Below are 26525 nucleotides of genomic sequence, written 5' to 3'. Positions count from 1 at the left end.
GTGTCCCTTGGCTCCAAAGGCTGCAACGCCAACCTCTAAGTTACCATCTTTTCAGTATAAGGACAACCGGTGGCGAACCGGAGATTTGGGACTGAATCCCACCTCCTGCTGCAGCACTATTAACTAAGGTACTGTAAAGTTGATGAGTAACATTAAAACAGCTGATAAATAAAAGCCGGGAATAACAAGGACGTGGCTTTCAAAATACAGCTGGGAGCTGCATCTTTGTGAGCAATCGAAGGTGCGTCAGCTTCACGTTCTACACCTCCTGTCCTCCTCGACACCTCATGTTCTCTGTCCCCTATGAACAGCTCAATCCCCATCTGGTATCACAGAAAACTGAAGAAAATGAAGCTCTAACTTCTGGAAAAATGTGCACATCACAGGAAGAGATTAAGAGAGAATTCCCAGGAAGAAATTAAGTTTATTCATCCTCATTTTCCCTTCCGAGGATAACAGAGACAGTCCTTTCTCACGTCCATTTAAACATAAACATAACATAGTTCCGGCAAAACACAGTAAAATATATCATTTAAACAATTTAATATTAGATTTTGCAATTATACATGTGTTTTAGCATGTATTTAAAGACATGACTTAAGTTACATGACATTTAATGTCAGACAAAACACAAGAACCAAGGAGTCCATCCTGCTCGCTCCAAGACAGTACTGCCACCCTAGGCCTCGAACCCTGCTAAACCAGAGATGATTCGGACTGCTCTGAATGCGTGCGGCATGTTAGAAACCGTGCAGTTGCCGTAGCGATGCTGTCGGTTTCCCCCACATGGCCGCGCTGGTAGAGACACATGTAGGAGTCGCAGAGCAGCCTCCTGACGTGCTCTCCAGCTGAGGCGACATCAGCCGTGGCCATATCCTCCTCGGAACGCGCCAGGAAGTCACCGAGCTCAGGGCAGGCTCGCACCTCCGGCACGCTGAAGCTCTTCTGGCCGTTCCCTGCAGAATGAAGAGCAGAACCGCAGCGGCTCAGCAACGGGACCGGACCACACGCTGCCACACGTGCGGAAAAATGCGCGTGGATGCTGATCATGGTTTGGGGCGTCACCACGGTAACTAGACACACACTGGCAGTGATCAGCTGTGGCGACAGGATCTCATTTCCACTGGAGCAGCACATTTACTAGAAAGACGCACGAGTCCAACCTGTCCACGGGGCTGCTGCTAACGGTGCCGGAAATTCCCGACAACACTTAAACCGCAGTAACCTCACACCCGACCGGGTACTTTTTATCTTCAGTGCGGTAAAGTGCTCTTTTCGAGTTCCCCGGAGAGCACGCACCGCAGCAATCAGCCATGCTGTCGAAGAAGAGCCAGGAGCGAGCGCCAGGACCGTGCTTCACGAAGGCCACGTAGTGACTGGTCTGGATGCACAGGACGGCCAGCAGCTGGAGCCGTTGCCGTGGCAACGGAGCACCCTCAGCTTCAGTCCGCGGTGCTGGCAGCACGCGCACCTGGTGGCCTTGTCTCAGAGGGTGGCTGTGAACCTGGGAGTGGGTACGAGGGCACCGGTCAGGGGGTGGGGGGGAACATCTGCAGCACCTGCATTCTCTCCGTTGGACTATAACTGCAGTTCTGAACTTGGAGACTGAAATGGGCCCTATTATTATTACCATTATTATTATTATTATTATCGTTAAAGAATTCTCTGAGATGTACGTCGATTGGGAGAAAAGCATCTGCTAAATCAGTGAATGTAAACAATGATAATAGGAGGGCAGACTTGAAGTGTGATGTCGCTGAAAATTTCACCCGTTTTTAAGCCTCAAACCCTTTGATGTTTGCACGCCCTGTCCTTCCACACTCTGTCCAATGACCAAGAGATTTTGGCCTTGTGCTTAAACAGGTTTTTTTTTTTTTTGGTAATTTGTAAGTTTATGTTGTTCCTGGGAACGTAGTTTTTACTTGCGCTCATTACGATGCGTCAGAAATGTTTTTAAAAGCCTCTTGTGTTCGGTGTATTAAATGCTTTATTGGAATTAATACAGTTTGTTTCATTATTACTCATTCATTTGGCTGATGATAAAGTGACTTAGGGCATCAGGTTCGTACACTAAGTCACTCCGCCCCCTGCTGGCCTCACCTGGACACTGCAGGTGGAGCAGTACTGCTTCACCCTCCCGGGTTGGAGTTTTCGGTCCGACAGGCAAGCAGGGCACTCCGTGCAGGCCAGACGCCCACAGATGAAGCACTCCCGCAGAGCTGTGGGGGGGGGGGGGGGGGGGGTGCGTTAACCACCAGACTCAGGTCCAGCACGGCCTGTGGGTGGCGCTCTGTCGGGCCAGAGTCTGGTGTTCGACACATTTCTGCCTCAACTCGATGAACAAGTGGGTTTGTGCTGCGAACAGAGCACCCTGGGTGTGTGTGTGTGTGTTGTGTGTGCACTGAATGTGTGCACGTGTGCGTTTCCTCCCAGTAAACAAAGACCGACCTGCCACCCAGGTGAATAATTCTCTCTCCATTGCGCCCTGTGTGTGAAGACTGGCATCCAGCCTAGGACATTCCTGGCCCTTCAGAATCTAATTTCAGTGAATTATTACATTTATTAAAATATTGCTAAATTATAATTATATTATTCATTTTATCTGCCACTCTCCTCCATAGTGATTTACAGTATTAAGTCAGTAATTACACCAATTTACCCATTTATACAGCGGGGTAATTTTTACTGTATCAATGCAGGGTAAGTACACCGCAGCAGGAGGCGGGTCTTTCAGGTGCGAGGCGGAAGCTCTAACCACGACGCCACCTGCTGGCCTCAGAATTTGAGAACCGTAAAGGCTACACCCTCTCAAGACGGAGCACCACCGAGCACCACTGAGGTTGCAGCGTTAAAAACGACGACTCTTACAGTCGTGCAGGAGGTCCGTGACGTCCAGCTCTGTAGTGGGAACGATCTGGGGGAACATTTTATACCTTTTCCCGAACCTCGGCATCTGGATCATCAGGCAGGACGGAACCTGAGGTGGGGAAGAGGACCGAGACCCAGCCCACACCACCCCCCATGAAAACACGACATCCAGTTAAAAATTAAGAGAATAAAGGGCACTTTTATGCGTGACAACGGTAACACCGGCGTTACTCGTGACAGTAGATCTACTGTAATCGACACCCTGGTGGGCCGAGACCGTCAACGTGACAGGAAGTGCACAAAGCAGTTGGTTTTGTTACAGAAGAAGCGTAGTGCACTTTGGCAGTGAAATTCCTGCCTTACTGCATAAAAAGCACAGTGTGTGGAAACAATTCTATATACATTTCCCATAAGCCCCTGCAGCGGTTTTCCAGTGACCGGGACCCTGCTCTACGGTGCACGGACGACACACGGCAGAACAGTCCTCCCACCTCCTCAAACTTGAGGTCACACGACTGGAAGGAGGTCTCCAGCAACTGCTGCACCGTGGGCACGGGTCCGACCTGCTCCTTGTCCAGGATGAGCGGGAACGTGAAGGCCTCCTGCGTGCAGCCGCTGTGCGACCTGGACAGCACAACACACGTGTGCTGGGAACCCAAAGCGGCTGGGAGCCACCGGCACGCTGACACACCACGTGTGTCACCGACCCACCGACCGACTAACCGACCGAGTGGAGCAGGTCTCCGTGTCAAAGCGGCGTGGCCACCAGGAGATGACAGCAAAAGGGATTCATAATCAAAGCAGCGGCAACACAACTGATGTCAAGCGCTGGAGAAGATGGTGCATCTGACCCGTTTTGTAGGACTTATTCATCTATTCAGTTAGGCGAGACCTTAATGCAGGGTGGTTTACTCTGTTAATGTCCCTACAATTATTTACCCATTTATACAGGGGGGTAATTTTACTGGTGCAATTTAGGGTAAGTACCTTGCTCAAGGGTACTACAGCTGGAGGTGGGAATCGAACCTGCGACCTTTGGATCCAAAGCTGTAATGAGTACACTATCAGCTGACCCTTACACCGATTCACCCTTTTATACAGCAGGGTAATTTTTACCACATCAGTTCAGGGGTACGTACCAGAGCAGAAGGTTAGGCACCGGCTCCATTCAAAAATTTCAACTTTTGCCCCGAAGCACATTTGAAATGTGGTTAAGGAGCACGAGGGAGTGGACAGTGAAGTCAGTGAGGGGAGGGACTGGACCCAAACCTGATCTTCAGCAAAGGCTTCATGCCAAGCACCTGTTTGAAGAGGACCGTGACGAACTCCTCAGGGTCTGGAAAGACATGCAGCGGCCGTGACGTCAGCACCCTTGAACCCGGTCCCATGGGGAAGGCAGTTCTGTGCCCTCGGGTGCGTACAGACGTTTACAGAACCCCCCCCCCTCCCCCCGACACGACTCTGCCGGACGGTCACACACCTTTCTCCTCGGTCATGAAGGAGTCGCAGCCCAGCTGCCTGCGGAAGTTCATCACGTTCTCCGCCGGAACGAAGCCCTGTCTGAGGAACGAGAGCAGCAAGTCAGCGTGTGGAGCGAAGGAGCGGAGCGGAGCAAACGAGTCGCACCCAGCCCTCCAAGCCGGGGGGGGGGCACCTGCGCAGCTTGTTGACGATGTCTCTGTGCAGGATGCGTGCGGCGCTCCCCCCCCTGCTGGCAGCATCCTGGAACGCGGCGTCCAGCACCGTCGACGAACTGAAAAGGCTGACGGCAGAAGAGCGCGAGAGGGGCGGTGATGTTCTGCGCTTCACGGTCAATATTTAGAGTTGAGAACCACAGTCATGCTGGATCCACAGCCCCCCCTCCCCCCGCACTCCCACCTAAACAGGGTCACGTCCAGATAGCAGGAGTTGAAGTAGCCCTGAATGCCTCTCATCCTGCCCTCCAGCAGAGACACGGCCTCAGACTCCGGGATGGGGGGAGCGAATTCTTCTTCCTCGCCCTCCATGGATGTGTCTGTCATGAATGAACAAATAAACAACCAAATAAACAAACACGGACTCAAGGTGGTAGAGTCGCGCCAGTGTTTTTAGGTCGTCTCCTGACCCAAGAGGAGTCAAAGTGGACGGTGAGGAGCAGCAGACTTCACAGCTGGTGATAAAGACCTAGAGGCCGTGGGGTGAGTAACGTGCAGGAAGGGATCCGGCAGTCGTGAAGTAACAGCGCTCGGCCGAGCTCCAGGGAAAGATCCCGAGAAGGTCCTCAAATGTGCTGATGGATCCACAGGAAGAGAGATGAGAATTGTTCAAACTGCATGTTTTTCTACAAGTCTCTATGGATATGATTTTTGCTTTAAAAGTAGAGGACAGAAGAAACACGGACTTCTCAATACTGCATGCTGCAGGAGACTTTCCAGGATGCCGAGGACACTGGAAAAATGAGACAGGTGGATGTCGGATCAAATCCAACCAGAACTGTCACCGGAATCACTGATGAGAAGCAGGGCCTCGCACGTTGGATGCGTCACGAGAAGGTTGGACGACCGAGAAGTTGATGGAACAAGAGGAAGGGGACGAGCAGCAGATGGATGGACTCAGCCACAGTGACAGTGGACACAGTCCATTGACAGTGGAGGACAGAACCTTCTGGGTGCCCTCCAGGTACGTGCGGAAGAGCGACCACGGCGAGAGTAGAAGAGGATGGGTGGCCCAGCTGGTTGAGCGAGATGTTTGCTCCGTGTCCAGTGCGGAGGGGCTGCACGCCAACCCAAGGAGCCCTGGAAAGTTCTCTGTTGCTGACTCAGCAAACGCTGCGGGCCAAACGTGTGACTTAGACTCGGGTTCTGTCGGCTCCCTCTGAAGCGGGACGCCATCGCGACACATCTGGCACTGCTGCTCAGGTACCCTGGGTCTGAACACACAACCTTCTGGTTTCTGCACTTCCCAGAGCTTCGCACACCTGGGAGGCTCCCGGTCTCACCTGGCGACGACTCTTCGTGCTGCGGGATCTCTGCCACCAGGCTGGGCAGCGACTGGAAGCGGCTGTCCGGTCTGCAGGAGCCCAGCGGGACGAAGACGGCGCGGTTCCCCCCGCAGGTGAAGTAGCGCCGGGAGCCGAAGGTCCCGTCCGTACAGCCGCCCACCTCGTAGTCCTGAACGGGGGGCGGACGACGGGTCAGGAACCCATCGCCGACTCGGAACGTGCGCTGGACTTAAGCTTGGAGAATTTCCACTGACAAGGAGCTCCCCACTGTGACGGGGCGCTTTTCCAGACTATTCTCCTTCTTTGGAGCTCTGTGCGACTATTTACTCTCACTATGACTCTGGATTTTACTCTGTTTCCTGTTTACTCAGTAATTTGCACTCCAGCCTGTTTTTTTATTTCTGCTGTTACGTTAAACGTCGTGCTCTGCAGAAACGGACTTTTCCTACGCTGGTATAATGACAATAGAGGTGAACTGAGTGTGGGTGCGGGTGCAAGGACACTCACCAGCTCTACACCCACCCAGTTGCCCTTCCGGCCCTTGGGGACACCTATCCAGCGCACCACGCCGTACACGAGGACCCCTCCCTCAGTCGTGACCTCCACCACGGATCCCACCTCCAGGGGCCCGGCGCTGGAGAACGAGGCCCTCCCCCCTACCCCGGCGGCACAGTGAGGCCCCAGGTTTGGCAGGGAGCTGAACCGGGACACGGCCTTGCCGGTGCCTGCAGGGGGCGACAAACAAAGTGACACATGGGTGACCCCCCCCTCCCCCGGTGACAGCGCTCGCCCGTCCTCAGGAATGTTCCTTCTCTCCCACTCGCATTCCGCTTTCGGCGGCCTGTTCTTCCTGTTCGGGACCGAGGGCCCATCGCCTCCTCCGTCGGTCCGCGGTCGGGCGAGCTCAGGAACGGCGGCGCCGCCGCCAACCAGACCGGGACGGAAGCCGCAGCTAAATTCTTCACATTCCTGCAGACGCAGTTCGACTCGTGACAATGGCACGATGCACCTCCCGAACGGCGCGGACTTACACAGAACAAACCTTGGTCTACCTCGGTATTTGAGAGTTTGAACCCTGGGGCCGGTCATTAAGACCACGTGGTGCGCGAGCCCCGTTCTGCCTCGGAAACAGACCTTCTGCTGGGCCGTTGCTCACGTGGTCCCTGGATGTGGCGAGGCACCTCGACGGCACCTCAATGATGTCACCGGCGCTGTACACAGGTGGGGGAGGGGTCTTCCCAGCACCTTTCTGCTGACTTGAATCCTGTGGAAAGACACATGGCAAAAGAGAACTAAGAAGTAGTGTGTGTGTGTGTAACCCCTGTCATGAAATATAATAACAATTCAAGTGGACACTTTTAGTCAAAGAAATTCTACTCTGATATATTTAAAAGGCCAAGACACTTTCCTTGTGGGAACAACGGGAGCCTCATTTTCGGGACTTGAGCCCACAACCTACGAGCCACGAGTCCAGATGCGAAACCACCGGCGAACCTGCTGCCGTGGAGAAACAATGAGGGAGGGCACACGGAAGCTCACCAGTAGCTCCACCTCGAACCCCAGCATGAGCAGGTCCACGGCACTGTCCCTGTGCCTCAGCTCAACGAGGGACTTGACCAGTCCCGTGTGGCGGCTCTTGTTCCGTCTCACCACCACCAGGTCGCCGGCGCCCAGCTCGCCAATGGCAGCGAACCGCACGGCATCTTCCAGCAGCTTGAGGCGCTGGCGCTCCGGCGTCACGAAGAGGAGCAGCTGGGTCTGGCGGAGGGAGAGGAAGAGCACGTCGCCGCGCCTCACCGTCACGACCCCCTGGGCGGAGCTCTTGAGGATCCGCACCGCCAGTTCGGCCCTCTGGGTCCCGGACGCCGACGACGCCGCCTCGGCCTCCACGCGGCCCACGCTGCCCAGGGGGATGCCCCTGATGCCGTAGCGGGCCCGGCCCTTGGCCACGACAACGTAGCGCCGCTGCCTCTCTTCGGCGCCCTCCATGCGGCCACCCGACGACCCGGTGCCGGCCTCGGGTCCGAGAGCAGCCCTGCCAGAGCGAGAAGCGACAAGGAGGGGATGCTGGAGGTGGAGGAGGGCACCTTCTCATTCGGGTGACCTGCGGCCCCTCCAGCGGAGCGCGACCCCGCCGCCCTCTCCTTTCCCAGAAGTGCGAGAGAGTGTGTGTTCGCGCACACAGTGGCGCAGAAACACTTGGGACAGTTTTCCACCTCACGCGGTGGAGCGGCATGTTGTGACTCAAACTGTCTGGACTCTTTTTCCATGATCCGTGAGCCATGTGAGCCGCGTCACCGCTGAGAAACACACACACACACACACACACACACACACACACACACACGTAAACGCCCCTGGAGTGTATTGCACATATATATATCAGTATAAGCCTTATAAGGACTTGATTTATTTATTCGGTGTGTGTGTGTGTGTGTGTGTGCGCGGTGCCAAGAGGAGGTTGCTGCACGGAAGGTCTCGCGTTGCTGCCGTTTTCATGCCAACAATGGCAATACCGTGTTGTTACGCCGATTTTACCACACTGTATGTATGTAAATGCCGCAACGGCCAAGACCTCGAAAAGTAGGAAGCATGGTAAAATGTAGGTAAACGGCAAAATTCTTACAGCGTCTCTTCTCTGCTCTTTAAAAAGTCCACGTGGGGCGAAGGGGAACTGAGCGCAAAGTGGGAGAAAAACGCGCCGCGAAGGAAGGGAATCGGAGCTCGCGACGAGCCGACACGCGTTCGTACGGGTCTGTCGTGCGCGATCTGTTCGCTTCTGGGGCGCGAGATCGGCCGGGAGCGCGAGGACGCGCAACTCACCGGCAGCAGACGTACGGGCGGTGGGGGGCGGGGTGTGGGGATGCCGGATGGGGGTCACCGCTGACGCGCTGGAGCCATCGTGTCACTTCGGGAAGTCCAGCTGGAGTCTAGATCGAGTCCCAGCGACGGACAGGTTCGTCCGGGTGGCGGATCGCGCGCCGCTCCGCCTCGCGACACTTTCGCTTGCGCTACAGTGTCATGATTAACGTACAGCTTCCCTGTTCGACGTTTACCTGTCAGAGGGTGAAATACTGCGATCGCACTGTTGCAGGAGCGGGACCGCGTGCTCGCAGCCCCGCCCCTCGGAGGTGGACTTCATCTCCTGCGTAAACTGTGCCGGTGTGTGTGTGTGCGCTTCCTGGGTTCCAAAAGAAAAAGACGGCCTTTAAACGCCAACTTCTGATGAAGAAGTAAGAATTAATTGGTATAATTAATAATACCGATTACAATATACTTATGAACTTTGAGTCCACGTGCGGCCCTGGGAGCTCGTGCGCTGCGCTGCAAAAAAGTCTTTTTCAGTGTTCTGTAGCTTTCACTCTTGCGACATCTCATTAAATCATTTCTTCAGACGTGTTCGCATCTTCTATTCTAGTCGTGCAGGAATGGAGCCTGAGGGAGAAACAGTAACACCAGTGTTGGTGTCATTTCCTCCACGTGGCAGACACACAATGTGTGATCATAGGTGTGAACATTACCTGCAATGACCACAAGTAAACACTTGCTGTTGCTGATGACCGGGGTCTCACACCCCTGTGAGGGAACCTTGCTCCACCTCTCTTTCAGAGCCTCTTCTCTCCTGATCTCCAGGCAGCTCCATCAATGAGTCCAGAACCACTGCTCTGATTATCTATGTATTTTCTATTTGAATGTCACGTCTATAGGAGCTACTGGAAGGATGTGAACCAGCAACATGGTGATGGCAGACCAGAAGTTGTGCCTCCACAATCCTGCTTGTCTGTGGCTGACACACTTTGATTTACTGCAAGTTGCATGTCAATGTGTGATAAAGATATAAACGTAAAAAAGGTGTGAACTCTACACAGCTGCAGTTTCACTTCCCTTTTGGGATCGTTTTTGTGTCAATAAGTCTGATTATGAAATGCAAGATCCCCATCGCAGATGTGGGGAGGACAGGACATCCTCGCACTGCTAATTTTACTGAGCTGAGCAGCTATTAAAAAAAGGTGATGACCAAACAGTGTCATCAATCCACTCAGCATTCAATCAAATACCAACACACAAGTAGTAGAAAATTTAATTAATTTTGCAACAAAATACAACAAAGAACCGTGGAATTTTCCTGATCAGGGGGCCTAAACATTATTATTCCAGCATTTTGGAGAAGAGGAAAAAAAAAACAAAAACAAAACACATAAAACCCTCTGAATTAAAAACTGCACACACTTGTCACAGGAGACGACACCAATATTAATTGCTCTTATTAAAACAATCATCTGTACAGGGTTCCTTCATGTTTCCAACAGCCCGAGGAAAAGAGGGGACAGGGTCATTCACAAAAAGATGTACACATGGCAAGACAGAGGCTTTGGGGTTACTTTGACTTCCGTCGCTTAGCTTGTGTGGGAGCAGCTGCAGCTCCACTGGAATCTAGAGGAAAGTAAGAGAAGAAAGAATGACTTGTGACACCATCAGTGACATTTGGCAAAAGAAACAAGGGTTGAGCAACAAGCTGAAAGTATTTATGAATGGAAAGGTTTTTTTTTTGTTTATTACACAAGGGTGAAAGGTTACAGTATTTAATAATAAGTCATACAGCACTAAAATTCCAGAAAAGGTGACAATCTTCCAGAATTGATTAAAATGAAAGATATCAGAAGCTGAATTTTCTAGCAGAACAAGGTTATGAGTCAACCACATATTTGTAGTGGGATGCATTTTCCAGCTAAGAGGAAGGTCTTTACCCTTAATTGTTTTGGTAAAATAACAACTCTGTAAGATAAACACATGACATCATAATGATGCTCTTCCTACAGCAACTCTGTAAATGGGCAGGTGAGTGTAAAAAACTGAGAGCAGCCCGAGTTGTTTGGCACTTCATTCCCGTAAACAGAAGAAATGTCATGTGTGGATGCTTAATTTTCAAGTAGTTTATGCTGCGACAAGAGCGTTATGACGATGTCACAGGATCATCCTCCAAAGCAGCCATCATCGAGTGTGTGCAATAAGCCACACCCACCTTTGCCAGCTGCTGTGTTGGAGGCTGAGCCAGGCCGAGCAGCTCGCTTCCTCTGACCGTTCTCAGGAGCATCCTGTGAAGCCACGCCTCCTTCCTCCAGCTCCTTTTCTACCCGGGAGCTGCGACGGCCAGGACCCTTTGGCTTCTCAGGGACTACCTTGGTATCTCTGCGGATTCGAGAGAGAAAGTGTGCGTGTGTGTGTGTGTGTGTGAGAGAGAGAGAATGATGAGTGATTTCTGGGGGATCTGTAGTAGTGCTGTTCACCAATCCACAAATCAGGGTTCACTTTTCTGGATCTTTCAGACAGCGTCCCTCCTGTTCTCAGCGACTCTGCCCTCCCTCGGTACCTAGCACAGTCCTTGCATGCTGCAGGCCCATAGTGTAGAAAAAAACTACCGTGTGCATCCAGAGAAACACGCACACGCAGTACGTACCTCGGGACAAGGCTGACGGGCGTCTCTCTTGTCTTTACACATCTGTGGTAAAAGTGGAAAAGGAGCAGTAAACTAGTGCAGAACTGCACCGTGTGAATGACAGTCTGATCCAAGGGCTACGCCTCCATCTTTTGGCAGCACGTTCTGAATACGTTCAACTTAAGTGACGCAGCCTTTTGCTGGAGGCAAATGCCAAACCGGAGCCAAATTATTTTTCCATAATTAGCCCAGAACTGGTTTGACTCTGAGTCAAAGAGTAAAGGTGGCTGAGAGCTCGTCCTTCAACCTCAATGACAACCCGGGAAAAAGGTGCCTCGTGCATCAGAGGGCATCATCAGTGAGCGTTGAGGTCACAACTCTGCTCTGCAATCCCAGCGCCTTCTGATGCCTCAGTGCTAGTTTAGCGTTACCAGTTTCTGGCCAAAGGTAGCAATTTAGGTGGAGGGAAACATGAGGACCCCTACCTACTAGCCCAGAAGTCAACATCTCCAAAAGAATTATGGCATGTCTGTGAACTAACCCTAACCAGGCAATTCCCTTCCCTTCCCTTCCTTCCTTCCTTCCTTCAACAATTTCCTGGTGACATAAGATAACAGAAATCGATAAAGCCGAGTTGCTGCTATCGAAGAAGTGTACTCAAGTGGCAGTTCCACACCCCTCACTGAGGTACGAGGTGTATTAAGAATGCTTGTATATTTTATCCAAACCCAGAAACAGCATGGAATGTTCCAGAAAAGCCACGATAACTTCAACAATAATAAAGCATGATGGTGGGCAAAAGGGGTGTGGGGGATTATAATCTTATGTTGTGAAATCCAGCGCACAGAAGTCTTACCCTTGTTCAGTCACCACTGCTGTTCCTTCACCTGGGGGTGGAGAAAACAGATAAATATATGACCATGTCAACCTGTGAACACTGTGTCCATGGAAACCAAACAACAACATAAATTCAAACTATGAGCAAAGGTTCTGCAAGCCTTGTTTTAGGAGCACTGATGCAGTGAGACAAAGCTACCTACCGGCAGTGTCTGCAGGAGGCTGCTCTTGCAACGGTCGGTCTGCCTGAACCGCAACTGCAGCAGTTATTCAAAAAAAAAAATTACAGTTGCACATTTATGGGATGAATAACAATCGGTACTGAATAGCAGTTAGTGAATTTTTATTTTCTTATTTTTTAATTGTAATGAGTTTCAAAGTTAATACAAATACTGCCATTGTTAAAACTACTTTTTGTTGATGCTCAAAACCGCCTTAATGTTAAGTTTTCTTTATAGTTACTTAAAATTATTTATCCATTTATGCAGCAGGACAGTTTGTATTGTATTGAGGCAGGGTAAGTACCAGTACCATAATCAAGGGTACTGCAGTAGGAATTGGGGTTCAACCCCAATCCTTCACGTGCAACGCAACAGCTGTAACAATTACACGAGCTTCACCGCCTACGTTAAAATAAATGGCTCTTACAGAATTTTTAAACCATAGCTACATCTGAGATTTTTACTAAAAAAAACAATCAATTAAGGGTTGAACTCTGGAGTTATGAACAAAAACTAGGAATGGGCTCCTGGTCTCAGTGGTGTTTGTAAGCTGACAAGCCAGTGTTTATTCTGACTCATGACAGAGTTTGAATTACCACGGTATCAACACACAGTTTTACTAAGCACCTTCATTCAGCAGCCCTGGAATCTGTGCTCACCCGGATGCCCTGTAGCTCCAGCTGCTCCTGTTGCTGGGGCCGGTGTGTCGGCTGCTGTAGCGGAGGGTTTCTGGACCTCGGCGGAAACTGGAATGGGAGCTGTGGCTGAGGCAGGGCCACTGTTTTGGGAGTTGGGTGTTCCAGTGTTGGCAGGTGCTGTTGGGGTAACAGCAGGAGCAGGGGGCGGTGTCTGAGTGGGGGCAGGTGAGGGGAGGGGCATCTGGAGAGGAGGAGATGCAGCTATTGGTTGAAGGATGGCAGCCTGTTGTCCTTCCACTGCATTTGTGGTGACAGTAACTGTGGAGGATGCAGCTGCAGGAGGGGAAATGACCCCAGGTAGCGCTGGCAGCCGTGCCGCACCCTGAGACTCAGGTGCCCCACCACTTGGGCTGGGTTCGACTTTCTGGGGAGTATCACTCGAGGCCACAGATGTAGTCGATTTGCCTGTGGGTGACTGGCTAGCTTTGGGCGTAGGAGCAGCTGCTGTAGGGGACAGCGGGGTCCTCCGGATACCGCCAGCAGCAGGAGCAGCACCAGGGCTGGAGCAGGGAGGCGGGGATGCCAGGGGCTGAGAGAAGGGAGAAGAGGTGCTAGCTCCCGAACGTGGAGAAGGCTGCCCCCCTCGACAGGGTCCCAGGGAAGGACCTGCTTCGGCAAGAGCACCACTTTCCTGTTTAGGGGTGGCGGGACGTTGCCACAGTGACTGGGGGGATACCCTGACAGAGGATGCCTGTGTGGAGGCCATCTGGACTTGCGTAGCTGCCGGTCGGCTGGCTTGCCCATTGGCCAAGCTGACTGGGGGCTGCAGAGTCGCTGGCCGGACTGCAGGGGACGGTGAAAGCTGTATGTTAGCCGGCATCTGGATGGAGCCCACCATGGCGACAGCCTGAGACACAATGCTGGCGCTTGGAGCCACAGAGGAAGCAGGCACCTGAAACACGGGGTTAATCAACATGGGCGTTGTGATGAACGGAGCAGGGCGGGCATTCGGTGTGACAGGTGTGGGTGTGACACGTCCCTCCTGGGGCCTCACACCTTTGTTGGGCACGGTGACTACAGTTGAAACCAAGGCTGGTGTGACAGAAGCACCGGTCGAGGAGCTAACAGCGTTGGAGGTCACGTAAACCGTGATGTTAGTGGGAGTGGCCAAAGAGGTGGAAGAAGAGGAAGTGGAGGATGAAGTAGGTGGCCGCTGCAGGACTAGTGATACGTTAAGCGTGGGGTCGACGCTTGGCTTTGTGTTAGCGCCAGTGCTGGGACTCTGACTGGAGGCAGGACTAAGTCCAGCGTTAACCTTGGGAGCAGGAGCCGGGTGGATGTTGGCTTTGGACTCTGCTTTAGCCGCAGCTGCTGGGGAACTTATGTTAGAAGCTTGCGGGCCTCCGGCTGGTTTCTGAGTCTCCCTGTCCACTGGTGGACGTATGGGTTCCCTGGACGCCTGGCCTGCTTCTTGGAGAATACTCTGTGCTGGCCCGAGAGTCCCACCTGGTGCTATGGAACTGTCAAGCAACTGGCTGAGTGAGGTCGGCGCCTCCCTGAGGGGCGCGGCTGCACTGGACTTTGGCTCCTGTTGCACTGCCACTGATGGCTGGCTGTGTTTGGCTGGATCCTCAACAGCTGAACCCTTTTGCTCCATTGCAATGGCTGGACTCCTTGTCCTCCCTGCTACCGGGGGCTCTGTTTGAGGCTGGGGTGTTTGGTGCTGCTGTTCCAAGGTCACTGTTTGGGTCTCCCTGCTTACGTCAGTGGGTTTCCCATTGACACCATGGAATGGGCTCTGAACCTGCTGCAACTCCAGGCTTGCCGGGGCCATGGACACAGGACTAGAGAGGACCACAGAGGGGCCAACGGTTGCGTTCTGGGGACCAGCCAGAGGCTGTGGATGTGGAGGGCAGGCAGGTGTAATTTTGGCAGCTCCCTTCTGTCTTCCTGGGCTTGGGGCTGTCTTGCGGTTTGAGGCCGTACTTTGTCGGCGACCGTTGCTCGGACTAGCTCTTTTTGCAGGACCCCCCGTTTGAGGCTTCTCCACCTTGCCGACAGTGGCTGTTGCTGAATTTCCTGCTAGGAAAGACTGCTGGCTGCTGCCGTTGCTGCTGGGAGCAGGGGAGCTCAGCGTGGGCGGAGCCTGCCCAATGGCTTTTAGGGTGGTGGGGTTGAGACCCTGCTGGTCAAATCCACGTGTCAAATTAGGTTGCCTTGGAGGCAGAGGGATATTTATCTGTGGGGGGAACAGGCCGGCGATGGAGGCGTTCAACCTCTCAGGTGAGAGGTTGATTTCTGACGGCTCAGTACTGGGTGGGCGGTTCGATGGGGTCAACGAGTGGTGGTACGGCCTCGGACTGGCTCGGTTCGGTGTCTTAGGCCTAGAGCTCTGTGTAGTGGTGGTGGGGGCACTGGGGAAATGGAGGCCATGCGTGCTGGACATGGGACCGGTCTGCTGTGGCGTCTGCTGCTGCTGCTGCTGCTGTTGCTGTTGCTGCTGAGGGCTGGGGCCCTGGTGCTGTGGGACTGGTGAAGGGCCTGACTTGAGCAGGTGGGTGTTTTGGCCTTGCCCGACGCTTGCCTGCGTTGCGGCGCTCATGACCTGCTGACTGGCTTCGTGGGCTGGTCGTTCTTGCGCGATGGGCATTCCGCTGGCATCCTCAGAGGTTCCCGGTTGACAAGCCTGACCTGCCTCGCCAACGGTGACAGGCACAGGCATCCTCCTGGCAGTCCCAGCCAGCTGGGGGTTCATCTGGAGAGACACACCCCTTGGTTTGTCTGGAGATGGAGGAACACCAGCGTGTCCCTGCAGGTGGATCATGGGTGGCACGCTGCCCTGCTGTGAGACAGGCATCCGCTGGCCATCTGGTGCATTCAGCGCAGCCCTGGGTGGATGGGCCATTCTCATCTTGGCCTCCTGCTGCATCATGAGCATCATCATCATTTGCTGCTGTTGCTGCTGCTGTTGCTGCTGTTGGGGTTGTTGCTGCTGCAGTTGTGGGGCTTGTTGCTGCTGCTGATGCTGCTGTAACTGGTGCTGTTGTTGCTGCTGCTGCTGCTGCTGTTGATGATGAAGAAGGTGCTGCTGCTGTTGCTGCTGTAGCTGGTGTGGCTGCTGTTGTGGTTGCAGCCCATGATGCTGTTGCTGCTGCAGCTGGTGGTGTTGCTGCTGCTGCTGTGGTGGAGGATGGTGCTGATGCTGTTGCATCTGCTGCTGTTGCTGTAGTTGTTGGAGCTGCTGCTGCTGAAGTTGCTGCTGCTGGAGTTGTTGCTGTTGCTGGTGGTGGAGCTGGAGCTGGGGCTGGGCCTGCGGCATCATGCCTGCCTGGCCAGGTGTCATTGCCTGCCTTTGCATTTGTTGTTGTTGTTGCTGCTGCTGCTGCTGCTGCATTTGTTGTTGTTGTTGAATCTGCTGCTGTTGCATTTGCTGCTGCTGCAGGTGTTGCTGCTGTTGCAGGTGTTGCTGCTGCTGCTGATGCTGCTGCAGTTGTTGCTGCTGTTGCTGCTGCTGCTGTTGCTGCTGCAACTGTTGCTGCACATGCTGCTGCGGCATGAATTGAACTGGAAGCTGTGGTAAAGTCCTTTGGTCTCCTGGCTGCACAGGAAACCCTAAAAGTAAAAAAAAAAAAAAAAAAGAAAATGAAGAGTGACATAGCTGAATTTTAGACTCTTTCCCTCATCAATATTAAAAAAGTAAAGTAACTAAGGTTTAATAAAGCAGGAAATAAAGCCCAAAACAGTTTCACTTTAAAAATGGTTAAAAAAAGCTATGCAAATTTTTCTGATGAAGTAAAATTAGCAATCAGAGCTACACAGACTAGTGAAGTGTTTTTTTTTAAAATCCACCTTGAGGCCTGTTTCCAAATTCTGCATGTTTAGGCCCAGCAGGGTCCAAGTTGACCCCCATGTCACTAGCAGTCCCTTGCCCTTCAAGGTCGTCCATTCCATGGGGCCGCATCTCAGCCAGACCACTGCAGGCAGAGCATACATTGAATTGTAGTCGTTCACACATCACACCAGAGACAATATGATGTGAAACTCTTGTACCATCTACCAGCAAAACATCCGGGAAAAAAAGGTGAAATAATGTATCTGAAAATTGAAAAGTTCTTCCACAAAACATTTGATAAGTTACTGATGAATCTGAAGAAATCCTTGGCTAAAAACCCCATGCGACTGAGTTAGAATAAACCCAGGACAAGCTCAAAAGCAGACCACTGAGGGTTCTGTACCTTTATACATAGCAGGACTGGACCCATTCTTACCCGAGGGCCTCATCACCCGGCTGCCCAGGAAGCCCTCCGCTGGCGGTGCCCTTCTTTTTGCGTGGAGGTTTTTTCTTCTTGGGTTTTGGGGGGCCGGCGGGGGCTTGCTTCCCACCTGGTCCAAATTGGCTGGCCGAGATGTCGCTTTGCAGCAGATTGACCAGCAGGGGGCTGGTAAGGGTGACATCCTTGTTTCCGGGGAATCCACCTGCTTGCCCGCACGGTCCAGCCATGCCTATTGGCCCAGTGAACTGGGGGTTGAAGGACAACCCATGACCTGGAGGAAAGTGGCCACCGCCCACGGCCATGCCCTGCTGCTGCAATGGCTGTGGTGGCTGCGACGACTGCTGGGATTGCATTTCAGGGAGCATCTGCTGCAAAGCCATCTCTCCTGCAACCCCAGAGGCATTCCCGAGCTGCGATTGCTGCTGCTGCTGCACCACCATCTGCTGCTGCTGTTTTTGCTGCTGGAACTGCTGAAGCTGGGTCGGCTGTTGCTGCTGAAGCTGAACCTGGCCTGGCTGTGGCTGCTGAAGCTGCCCTGTCTGCTGCTGAAGCTGAACCTGAACCTGGGCTGGCTGCTGCTGAATCGGGGCTTGTTGCTGCTGCTGCTGCTGCTGAAGCAAATGGTGCCCTCCAGGAATTCGCATCTGGGGGCCATGTAAGGCCAAAGTCTGAGCAGGACTGCCGTTAGAAGGGATTTGCTGCGACTGTTGCTGCTGCTGGACCATCTGACCCTGAAACTGGGTTGGGTTGGGCTGCACACTAGGTGATGGGCCCCGCATCATCTGCCCTTGCATAACCCCAGGCTGAGCTTTCGGCCCAAAGCCTTGCTTGCTTCCTTGCATCTGACTTGATGTCATCTGCTCCATCAACACATTCTGCTGCTGATGCTGCTGCTGTAAGATTACCTGATGTCCCTGGCTGCTGACTACTTGGGCCTGCTGTGGTACCCCCTGTCTGGGAGGGGTCATCCCCCTCTGTGGACCAATCCCTGGGGTCTGGGCTCCCAGCACCATCTGAGCCTGTCCCCCAAGCTGGGGCCTGGAGAGCACCCCCTGGGATCCAGCCTGGCCAGGTACCATCTGAGCCGGAGATGATGTTGCAGAAGGTGAGGAGGACACTGGTTGGTGCTGTACACCCATTGCCTGGGCTGGGGAGGCCAGCGGGGGCTGCCCCATCCCACCTGCACCTGGGGGCTGGAGGCCCATCGTGTTGCCCTGAAGAGGTCCAGGCTGGCTCTGTGGGCCTGGCTGCATGTGGGTCACAGATGGGGTGGCCATTTGTACTCCTACAGTAACCAGCAAGAAAACAAAAAATAATCAGATTGTAGTCAACCGCAGATATTTTGTATAAAAACATAAAAGTCAATTTAATATCAAAATGTGACAGAGAAAATCCTGACTTCTTACCAGCATTAGATACAGTTAACCATGGTCTTCTACTGCCTTTACTCCAGCAATAGGCCCTGCGCCGAACTGGCTCAAATCCTATCTTTCGCACCATTCCTTTCATGTCTCGTGGCATAACTCTCTACTCTTCACAGGTGTGCCTCAAGGATCAATGCTGGGACCTAATGAATTCTCATTTAAATTTGTTCAGGAAGAACACATCGCGATGATGCTAAATTGCCCATGGTATGTGTGCATGTGCAGCTACCACATGATGGACTGGCTTCCCATTCCCTTGGTGAATACATTTTTCTTCTGTGCTTTTTTTGGTATGATGCCAAATGCATTTTACCAATAATTTTCCCATTTAACAGCAGCATTTTACAATCAAATACTCTTTAGCTGTGCAGAAAACTATGAAAGGAGGCAACGCATGAAATATGGTCCATTCTGAGTGAGTGGCATAAACTTCATATAAGGCTCTTGTGACTTGTTTGCATCCTTGTGCTAGTATTTCCCATTTATTGTTTTTCCTATTGTTTCACATTGTGTGTTCTATTGTCTTTTTAATTATTATATTTATTCCCATTAGTGTTACATAATATTTCAAAATCAACAGATAACTGCTCTCAATTACTGTTTAGATGCTAATTTATAAAGAACAATTGCAACCAGCTGCTGCATTTGCCCACTGTCTTATTTCTCCCATAATGTGTGTTTAGCTGTTAAACATTAACTGGTTGATCCGCTTCTGCTGTTTTACTTACTGAATATGACAATTTAAATAAATCAACCCATGAGGCAACAGGTGTCACACACATACACCTATGGTAAATACCTGCATGCGGCATGCCATGACTACTGGGCACCTGAGGGCTGGAGTTGGGCACAGAAGTACCAGCTGGGCTGGCTGTGGCTTGGCCTTGCATGAAGTTCTGGGTACCCTGCATGTTTGGGAAGCCTGCAGGCAAGCGCTTGGGCATGCCTGCAACAACAGTCAAACAGCATCCTGTGAAGCCAAGGCAAGGGTTAGGGAGACAACATTTGCTATGCAACAGAATACAAAATTGACCAGGTTCACATCCCTCATGGGGAAAACTGACACTAAACCTCAAGTGCATCAGTGAACATCCAACTGCACAAACAGATTTAGATATAAAACAAAAAGCAATGGAAGAGGAGGCTGGAGCTTGCCTTTCAGAGAAAAGTACGATCCAAAACAGACTGACCTCCCATTGCAACCTGATTCGCCTGTGATGACTGGGGCCCCTGCTGTGCCATCATCATGAATCCCGGCTGCATTTTGCCTTGCCCCAGAGCGGCCCTGCTTGGAGAGCCCACGGCCTGAGGAAAGTTGTTCAGTTGTGCCTGGGCCTGGACCGGTGTGGGTGGTGTCCCGGGAGAGCCATGCTGGAAGGGGGATGTGGACGAACCTGGGGATCTGCCAGCCAGGTGGCCCTGCTGGACAGAGGTGGGTGGTGGAGGGAGCGGTGAAGGGGCAGGTCCCCTTGGTCCAGCCATACCTGGGGCAGTTCCTGGGAGGCCTTTGGGCTGAGGGGCTGCAAACTGCCCTGGCTGCTGTGGCTGCTGCTGCTGCCCCATGGCAGTGCTGAAGGCCTGTCCAGTCTGCTGGCTCCCATAGGGGTATGGTGGCGGTGGGTGACTGGGGAGTTGGACAGTGGCCAAAGAGGGGCGTGTCGCAGGTGTTATCACTGCCTGAGGCGGGGCCTTCCGCCATGCGGGGCCCTGTGGGGGCTGACCAGGAAGAAGATGGTTCCATGCTGCTGGGACAGGTCCCTGCCCTGGAGGGTGGAAGGGAGCACGGCCACCCGCCATCTGGGCTTGGTGGTGGTGCTGCTGCTGTTGCTGCTGCTGCTGCAGCTGGAGCTGTTGCAGGGCAGCTGGCGTGAGCTGCCTGGCACTTGTCATGGGGTGGCCCTGGGGTGGCATGGGCAGTGAGCCATGGGGGGCTTGCTGTTGCTGCTGCTGATGCTGCTGTAGTCCTGACATCATGGGGTCCATAGAATCTGGAGAGTACACCACCAAAATAGCATTGATTATAGATCCAGGATTATAACACAGAAGGCAACACAAAGCACAAAACTGATAAAACCATAAATGGTGTTACAAAAAATAAATCACACTTTACTGTTTACGCTACACATTGTGTTTCGGCTAGAGATTTTGAACTGCAAAAACATTTTCCCCATGGATTTCTTTGTTTGCATTTTCTTTGATTTTTTACAATTCCTTATCCAGCTGTTGGCTGGCAGTGAAGGGCATCAAAACGGAACAGGATGTCAAAAACAAATAACTTCAAAGGTGTGTACATTTCATTTGGGGTGTTCATTCCTTAGCATTTATCAATAACAAGGAATTCCTGCACGTGTTTACTGGATCAATCAGCCAGTAATCAGCATTAAAAAATAGTTAATGGAGACAACATATTTATATTTTCAGGCAATTAAAATAAATTTTAACTTTAATTTTGTTTTGAAGTTAATAAAAATGAAACAATGAAACAACAAGTTACGAACAGACTTTAGCTCACAACTGTGTTCATAAGGTGAATTGTGTAAACTATAATTACAATAATTTAGGCATTTATTTTCTGTTCATGTTTTTATATTTCTTTCCATTTGCTGTTAGTCAATCTGGTCCATTGAGATGTCAGTGGTACTGACATCACAAAGGTCTACGAGGACTGTGGGGAAAAGGGAAGACATACCTGTGTGAGTAGGGGCCCGCAGGGGTCGGGTTGGCCTTTGTCCACTGCCACCGGGCCCCATGCCCTGTGGGGGCAAGCCTGGTCCTGAGGGCCCCATCATCATAGGGGGGTTGTTCATCCGCATGGGGCCTGCCACAGCATGACAAAGCAGCACAACAGACTCTTAATGAACCATATTACAGGTGTGTAAGGAGTTACATTTGTCAGCGCCACACTAAAGTGATCATTTTGGGATGGACACTTCTACTGGATGTTTGTTATGGACTGTTTACTCCAGATGAATTGTAGTTAGGAAGGCTGTTTCATCATGAGTACAAACAGTCAAAGACACAATGATATGCCCTCAAAACAACTGCATGTCATAATTTCCCTTGTATGTGTCTGCCGTTAATTATTCTGAGAATATCTGTATCACCAACCTGAACCCGGTTGCATGGGAAAGCCATCCATTCTCATCTGACCTCCAGCTCCAATTGGGCCATTTGGCCTGACATCTGGACCTCTGTTTGCAGCAACATTGATAGCACCTTCCCCTATATGGAGAGGATCACAAAATCTGTCCACTACATCAAAAATTATAAAAAAAACTTCCTCTTCTCCACATGTCCCAGCCAAACCACCCTTCAAAGCCCTGATTCATACCGAGAACAAGCACCTCCCCTCCTCAACTCTGACCAACCCCCAGGGCTATCAGTTCCATACAGGTCAAGCCCCTCCGATTCTCAAAACCCACCCTCCAGTCCCATCCATACCCTCTATCTGCACAGAGAGGATGCCCAAATCCCGTAGCTGCTGATGGTTATTCTGCGCCAAAAGGCGCAAGCGGTCGGCAGCATCCCGCGGGATGTTGAAGGTGATGCGCACGCTGTTCCAAGGCTCCACCTGCTGTGGCTGCATGCTCTCTGGCCCCAGATACAGACAGCAGGGATAAGAAGGGCTTCTTTTCACTGACTTTCATGATGAGTGCAAACCACTTCACTGTTAAAGAGCTCAAACAAGTTATGTTATCTGTCACAGATAAACTAGCAACATAATAATAATAATGATGATTATGACATTACTATGTGAAGTGTAATGGTCAGAGAAAGCAGCAGCCATGGAACACAAGAATCCAGCCCTCCTCACCCAGCTGCAACAGCCCAGGCACATTGTTCAGGATGTTGTCCAGTTTTGCTTGGAAGTCCTCATCCTCCATGTTCCCCTGGAAGGCGATGTAGATGGTGGAGCCTTTCTGGTTCTGACCCTCTGGTGAGTGTGTGTCACCATGGTTACTGCTGCCATCATCTTCCACTCCAGAGTCTTGCTCGAGGTCTGGGTCTCCTAAAGGTGAGGTCATCCACATTGGGGTCTGTTGTGCCATTTCTTCAGCGTGGCACCGTGGTCACACTTCTGTCCTAAAAGCGTAAGAGGGGAACAATCAGCATGACCAGGCTGTTGGCAACACAGTAATTACAGAATACTTTTAAAAATTTATACCTACTGTAAATTAGTATGGATTTTTCCTTGAGACTTTCTGTTGTTTTTCAGTTCTGAAATGTCAAACTTGAAACAGATTTGAACCCTCTCTTCTGATACAGAGTTACAGGTTTCCCATGCTAACATGTCTAATTGGTTCTGTGGAACAACCTGTTTGGTGGGGGCTTGTTATTTGGCTGTCATATTATTATTATTTTGTATGAGAAAAACAATGTGTTCACAGATCCATAAAGTAGAACATAAAAATCACTAAATCACCAAAACAAAGACACTGCAACAGCAAAGCGATCAAAAGTAGCTTGCTGTATCATATGTATGACAATTTTTACACAGTACAGATCATTCTACACACATTGACTGGGAGAAAAACAATATGAACTTCACTTTAAACTGCCTGCCCTAAAAGTGCTCAGAATTCCTGAGTATGTAAATAACATATGTTCAATGGATCACCTATTAGCCACAATACATGTATGCTGAATTATATTCTCAGCTGCTTTACACAGTATGCACAGATGTGTGACATTTACAGGTCTCCTATACATTTTCATTTACTTAGCAGATGTGACTTCCAATGGATACTATGTAGTGTTATCATATACATTTATATAAGGGTTACAGTGCATTTACAGAGGTGCTGTATGCTACACACAGTCTGAGTTACATTTATAGTGACTATATGAATTATATTGTGGTTTGCTATACAGCATATTCAGATAGGATATTTACAGGTGTGTAAAACAGCGCATGAGTGTGCTGCCTGTATGTGTGTATCATTATACAGTGCATTCTAGTGCTAATTCTATGCAGCATGTGTATACAGTGTATTATACAGTTTGTTATAGTTCTAGTTGTGGTGTGTTACGGTGCGCAATGGGCTACATGGTGTGTTCGGGGAAGTAAAATACAACAGATGCCTACAGTATACACAGTTAAGTTACATTTACAAGTGTGGAATATGGACACACATCATGTGTCACATGCCACGGGCAATTGGCAATATGTATTACATACACACAGGTGTTTCGTACATCATCATGGATGTTTTATATTTACAGATGTTTTTGTACAGGTGTGCTGTATTATTTGCATGTGAGTTGTGTGTGTGTGTTGCTGTTACACAGCATGTTTATTATTTTTACAGGTGCTCTCGAATCAATGTGAATGTACAGGTGTGGTACTAGGTGCTTAATACAGTAATTGTCAGGTGCTGCAACAGGCTACACCGCCTACAGACACACACACACTGTGTGATGATACACAGACGAGTTCCCAGTTTTCACCATCGCAGCAGCTCCGGACCGCTGTGACTCGCATTATTAAATCCAGTTTGTGCTTCATCACGGACCGCACATGACCTTTCTAACTAAGTCTAACCGAGAGGTAGCCATTCCTACACCACATCCCTATCAAATTATGGCAGGGAGAAAAATTAACAAACCGTCGTTGTGTTTGTAACGTTTGGACAGCGCAGCACAAAACTGCGCAACGAGGACGGAGCGCGAACCCGACCGACCGAACCGAGTCACAGGCCGGGAGCGGAGAAGGGCACCACGTATCAAACTGTTAATTTTTTTTAAACCCACTAAAAACATTTAATTGGCTTTATTTGCGTGGGCTTCGTCTCGTGTGGAGATACAGCAACGTAACGAGCGAAAAGCCAAGCGGGCTTGCTTGGCAGCTCAGAGCACCCATCAGACTAGCCGCCCTAACGGGGGGAAGAAAAAAAAAAAAAAAAAAACAGCGCAGCCGCTAGCTAACGCAAAATGCGAAGGGCTTTTATGGTCGCTAAAACATGTTTAGGGAACCAAAGATCCGCCCATCACATCGTTTAGCTTCACAGTTGTTTATTTTTCTCTCAGTTATAGCAAAGAAGTGATTACAGACTAACCTTGGCTTATCAGACAGATCCCAGTCAGTCCATGATCTAGACGAAAAGCGTCTCAATATGAAACCCGAAGGCAGTGCGGAAAGGGGCTTTTTTTCTCTTACACCGTATTTATATTATGTGGTTTTTGAATTGATTCACATGATTGACTTTATCGAAAGAAAAGAGAAAAAAAAAACAGCTGATATTTCCTGAAATTAATTAAAGCCCGTACGAGCTACTCGAAGCAGCCATCTTCCGTATTTTACGCAAACTACGGCTGTATTTTTGTGCAGCCGAAAGCGGGCGTTTCAACAACGCGCAAGCTGATTGGCTGCTAGGTGACTAAACGCGCAGTAAAACCGAATTTGTATGGCTGAAAGGTGAACCAATACTGTGCAGGTACGACAGTGAAATGCCGCAATCAAAAAATGATATCTCTGTTCTCTCAATTTGGATTAAATACAATGAATTGAAACATATTCACAGGTATTGAGTAATAACCGTAATTTTTTGGTTCTCCTTAACCCTGACCCCGTCCCCAGTCAGTTCAGTATCAGTTTCATGGGCAATTGCTTTGAGTATGAGCTAAATAATTGTAACTTAATTAGCCAGCCACCCCATGCCACGGCATTTTTACCCAGTCTATTACAGTCATACAAAGTCACATATTTTAACGTTTCCACTTTTCTCTTTCATGCCCTGAGAGTGAGTGCTGGTAGGGCAGCTGGTAGCATAGTGGTTAGTGCTGCTGCCTTTAGACCCACACGTCACAGATTTGATTCCCACTCCCAGCTGTAGTTCCTTTGAGCAACGTGCTTACCTTGAATTGCTCCACTAAAATCATCCGGCTGTATAAATGGGTAAATACTTGTAAAAACCTTAATGTTGGAAGTTGCTTTAGAGAAAAGCACCAGCTAAGTGAATAAATGTACATAGAGTCATTCATGATTGTAGAAGTGGACCCTTAGACACTGTGGGATTCTGTTTCTGTTCCTGGTGTTTGTTGTATCAGTCCCTTGTCCGGCAGCTCAAGGAGATGAGCTGGGCTCAACCATCATGCCCGATTGTGCCGGTAAAAGTGGCCTGAATGAGCGTTTCTTTCAGAAATCCCACTTTCCAGGTCTTTCAGCACACTGCTGAATAAGTACACAAATGATTCCTAGATAATACAGAAATTTTAATCTCAAAAACACCTTCGTCTCCACATCCTTTAGCCTGATTGTGTTCTAGTATGATATTTTCATGGTATAACGTAAAAGTAAATTATATAAAGCCAGAGGCCGATATATGAAATTTCCCATCCGTTTCCGCTTCCTTACCTCCCATGTAGCTGGCAAACCTGATCCATGCCAAAGGACATCAGCAGTACATGTACATTATAAATTGTTATTTCTATGTGTTTATTTTCATAACCTGTTCTCCATAATCCACCCAAGTCCAATGTCACTGAGCAATATCTCCTTGTTACACCAGGGGATGCTGTTTTAGAATGCCAATCAAAGTCAGCAGGTTGCCTGGCAACCGCAGAGCTGTTTATTGACTGCATGTCTGTACCCATTAAAATGTATGTAATGTAACTGCATACCTGGGATTCCTACAAGTTGCTCTTGTTGTTAAGTGATGTAGAGAAATTCCTTCATTTCCAAGGGAAAAAATGTCATTGTCCAGCTGCCAAATTGATCAGTCATGGATAAGGTCAGCAGTGTGACACTAAAGAGGCAAGAAATGGCATGTTTGTGACTGAGTGCGCCAGCAGTGCAGCAGTTTCTCATTAACTTAAAGGAAAAATGTGCTGTTAACACAGCCAACTT

At 50.4% G+C, this 26525-nt stretch overlaps 2 protein-coding genes across 2 annotated transcripts; both read right to left on the bottom strand.

The window, feature by feature from the left end:
• Positions 1–404: 404 nt before the first annotated feature.
• On the bottom strand, positions 405–8658 carry cyld2 (cylindromatosis (turban tumor syndrome) 2). The gene is made up of 14 exons (XM_018739041.2): positions 8475–8658; positions 7388–7883; positions 6983–7112; positions 6356–6573; positions 5846–6017; positions 4747–4882; positions 4523–4630; positions 4349–4428; positions 4138–4204; positions 3360–3492; positions 2869–2977; positions 2101–2219; positions 1300–1504; positions 405–956 (listed from the first exon to the last, which is right to left on the bottom strand). The coding sequence occupies exons 2-14, from the start codon at positions 7835–7837 to the stop codon at positions 697–699; spliced, it is 2187 nt and encodes a 728-aa protein (XP_018594557.2). The 5' UTR covers positions 7838–7883; positions 8475–8658; the 3' UTR covers positions 405–696.
• A 1255-nt stretch (positions 8659–9913) lies between these two features.
• ncoa6 (nuclear receptor coactivator 6) lies at positions 9914–24988 on the bottom strand. Its single transcript, XM_029252106.1, has 16 exons — positions 24736–24988; positions 22494–22762; positions 22121–22270; positions 21788–21901; positions 21369–21497; positions 19870–20667; positions 19479–19625; positions 17250–18540; positions 16831–16955; positions 16328–16593; positions 13003–15931; positions 12326–12379; positions 12142–12172; positions 11307–11348; positions 10872–11038; positions 9914–10282 (listed from the first exon to the last, which is right to left on the bottom strand). The coding sequence occupies exons 2-16, from the start codon at positions 22726–22728 to the stop codon at positions 10227–10229; spliced, it is 6534 nt and encodes a 2177-aa protein (XP_029107939.1). The 5' UTR covers positions 22729–22762; positions 24736–24988; the 3' UTR covers positions 9914–10226.
• Positions 24989–26525: the final 1537 nt, after the last annotated feature.

The sequence above is a fragment of the Scleropages formosus genome, chromosome 5 (genome assembly GCF_900964775.1).
Source record: "Scleropages formosus chromosome 5, fSclFor1.1, whole genome shotgun sequence".
Lineage (NCBI taxonomy): Eukaryota > Metazoa > Chordata > Actinopteri > Osteoglossiformes > Osteoglossidae > Scleropages > Scleropages formosus.
The sequence above is the reverse complement of the archived record's forward strand: the minus strand, read 5'-3'. Positions and strand labels throughout refer to the sequence as shown.

Bases quoted from the DNA above. Each gene is read 5' to 3' on its own strand.
- ncoa6 (XM_029252106.1), bottom strand. From the start codon at position 22,728: ATGGCACAACAGACCCCAATGTGGATGACCTCACCTTTAGGAGACCCA. The intron at 12,380-13,002 runs GTGAGCACAGAT...TAACTGCTGCAG, and splicing joins TGGAGCTACAGGGCATCCGG to TTGCGGTTCAGGCAGACCGA. The intron at 11,349-12,141 runs GTAAGACTTCTG...CTTTTACCACAG, and splicing joins GCAGTGGTGACTGAACAAGG to ATGTGTAAAGACAAGAGAGA.
- cyld2 (XM_018739041.2), bottom strand. From the start codon at position 7,837: ATGGAGGGCGCCGAAGAGAGGCAGCGGCGCTACGTTGTCGTGGCCAAG. The intron at 4,429-4,522 runs GTGCCCCCCCCC...CTCGTTCCTCAG, and splicing joins ATCGTCAACAAGCTGCGCAG to ACAGGGCTTCGTTCCGGCGG. The intron at 4,205-4,348 runs GTGTGTGACCGT...ATGTCTTTCCAG, and splicing joins CTTCATGACCGAGGAGAAAG to ACCCTGAGGAGTTCGTCACG.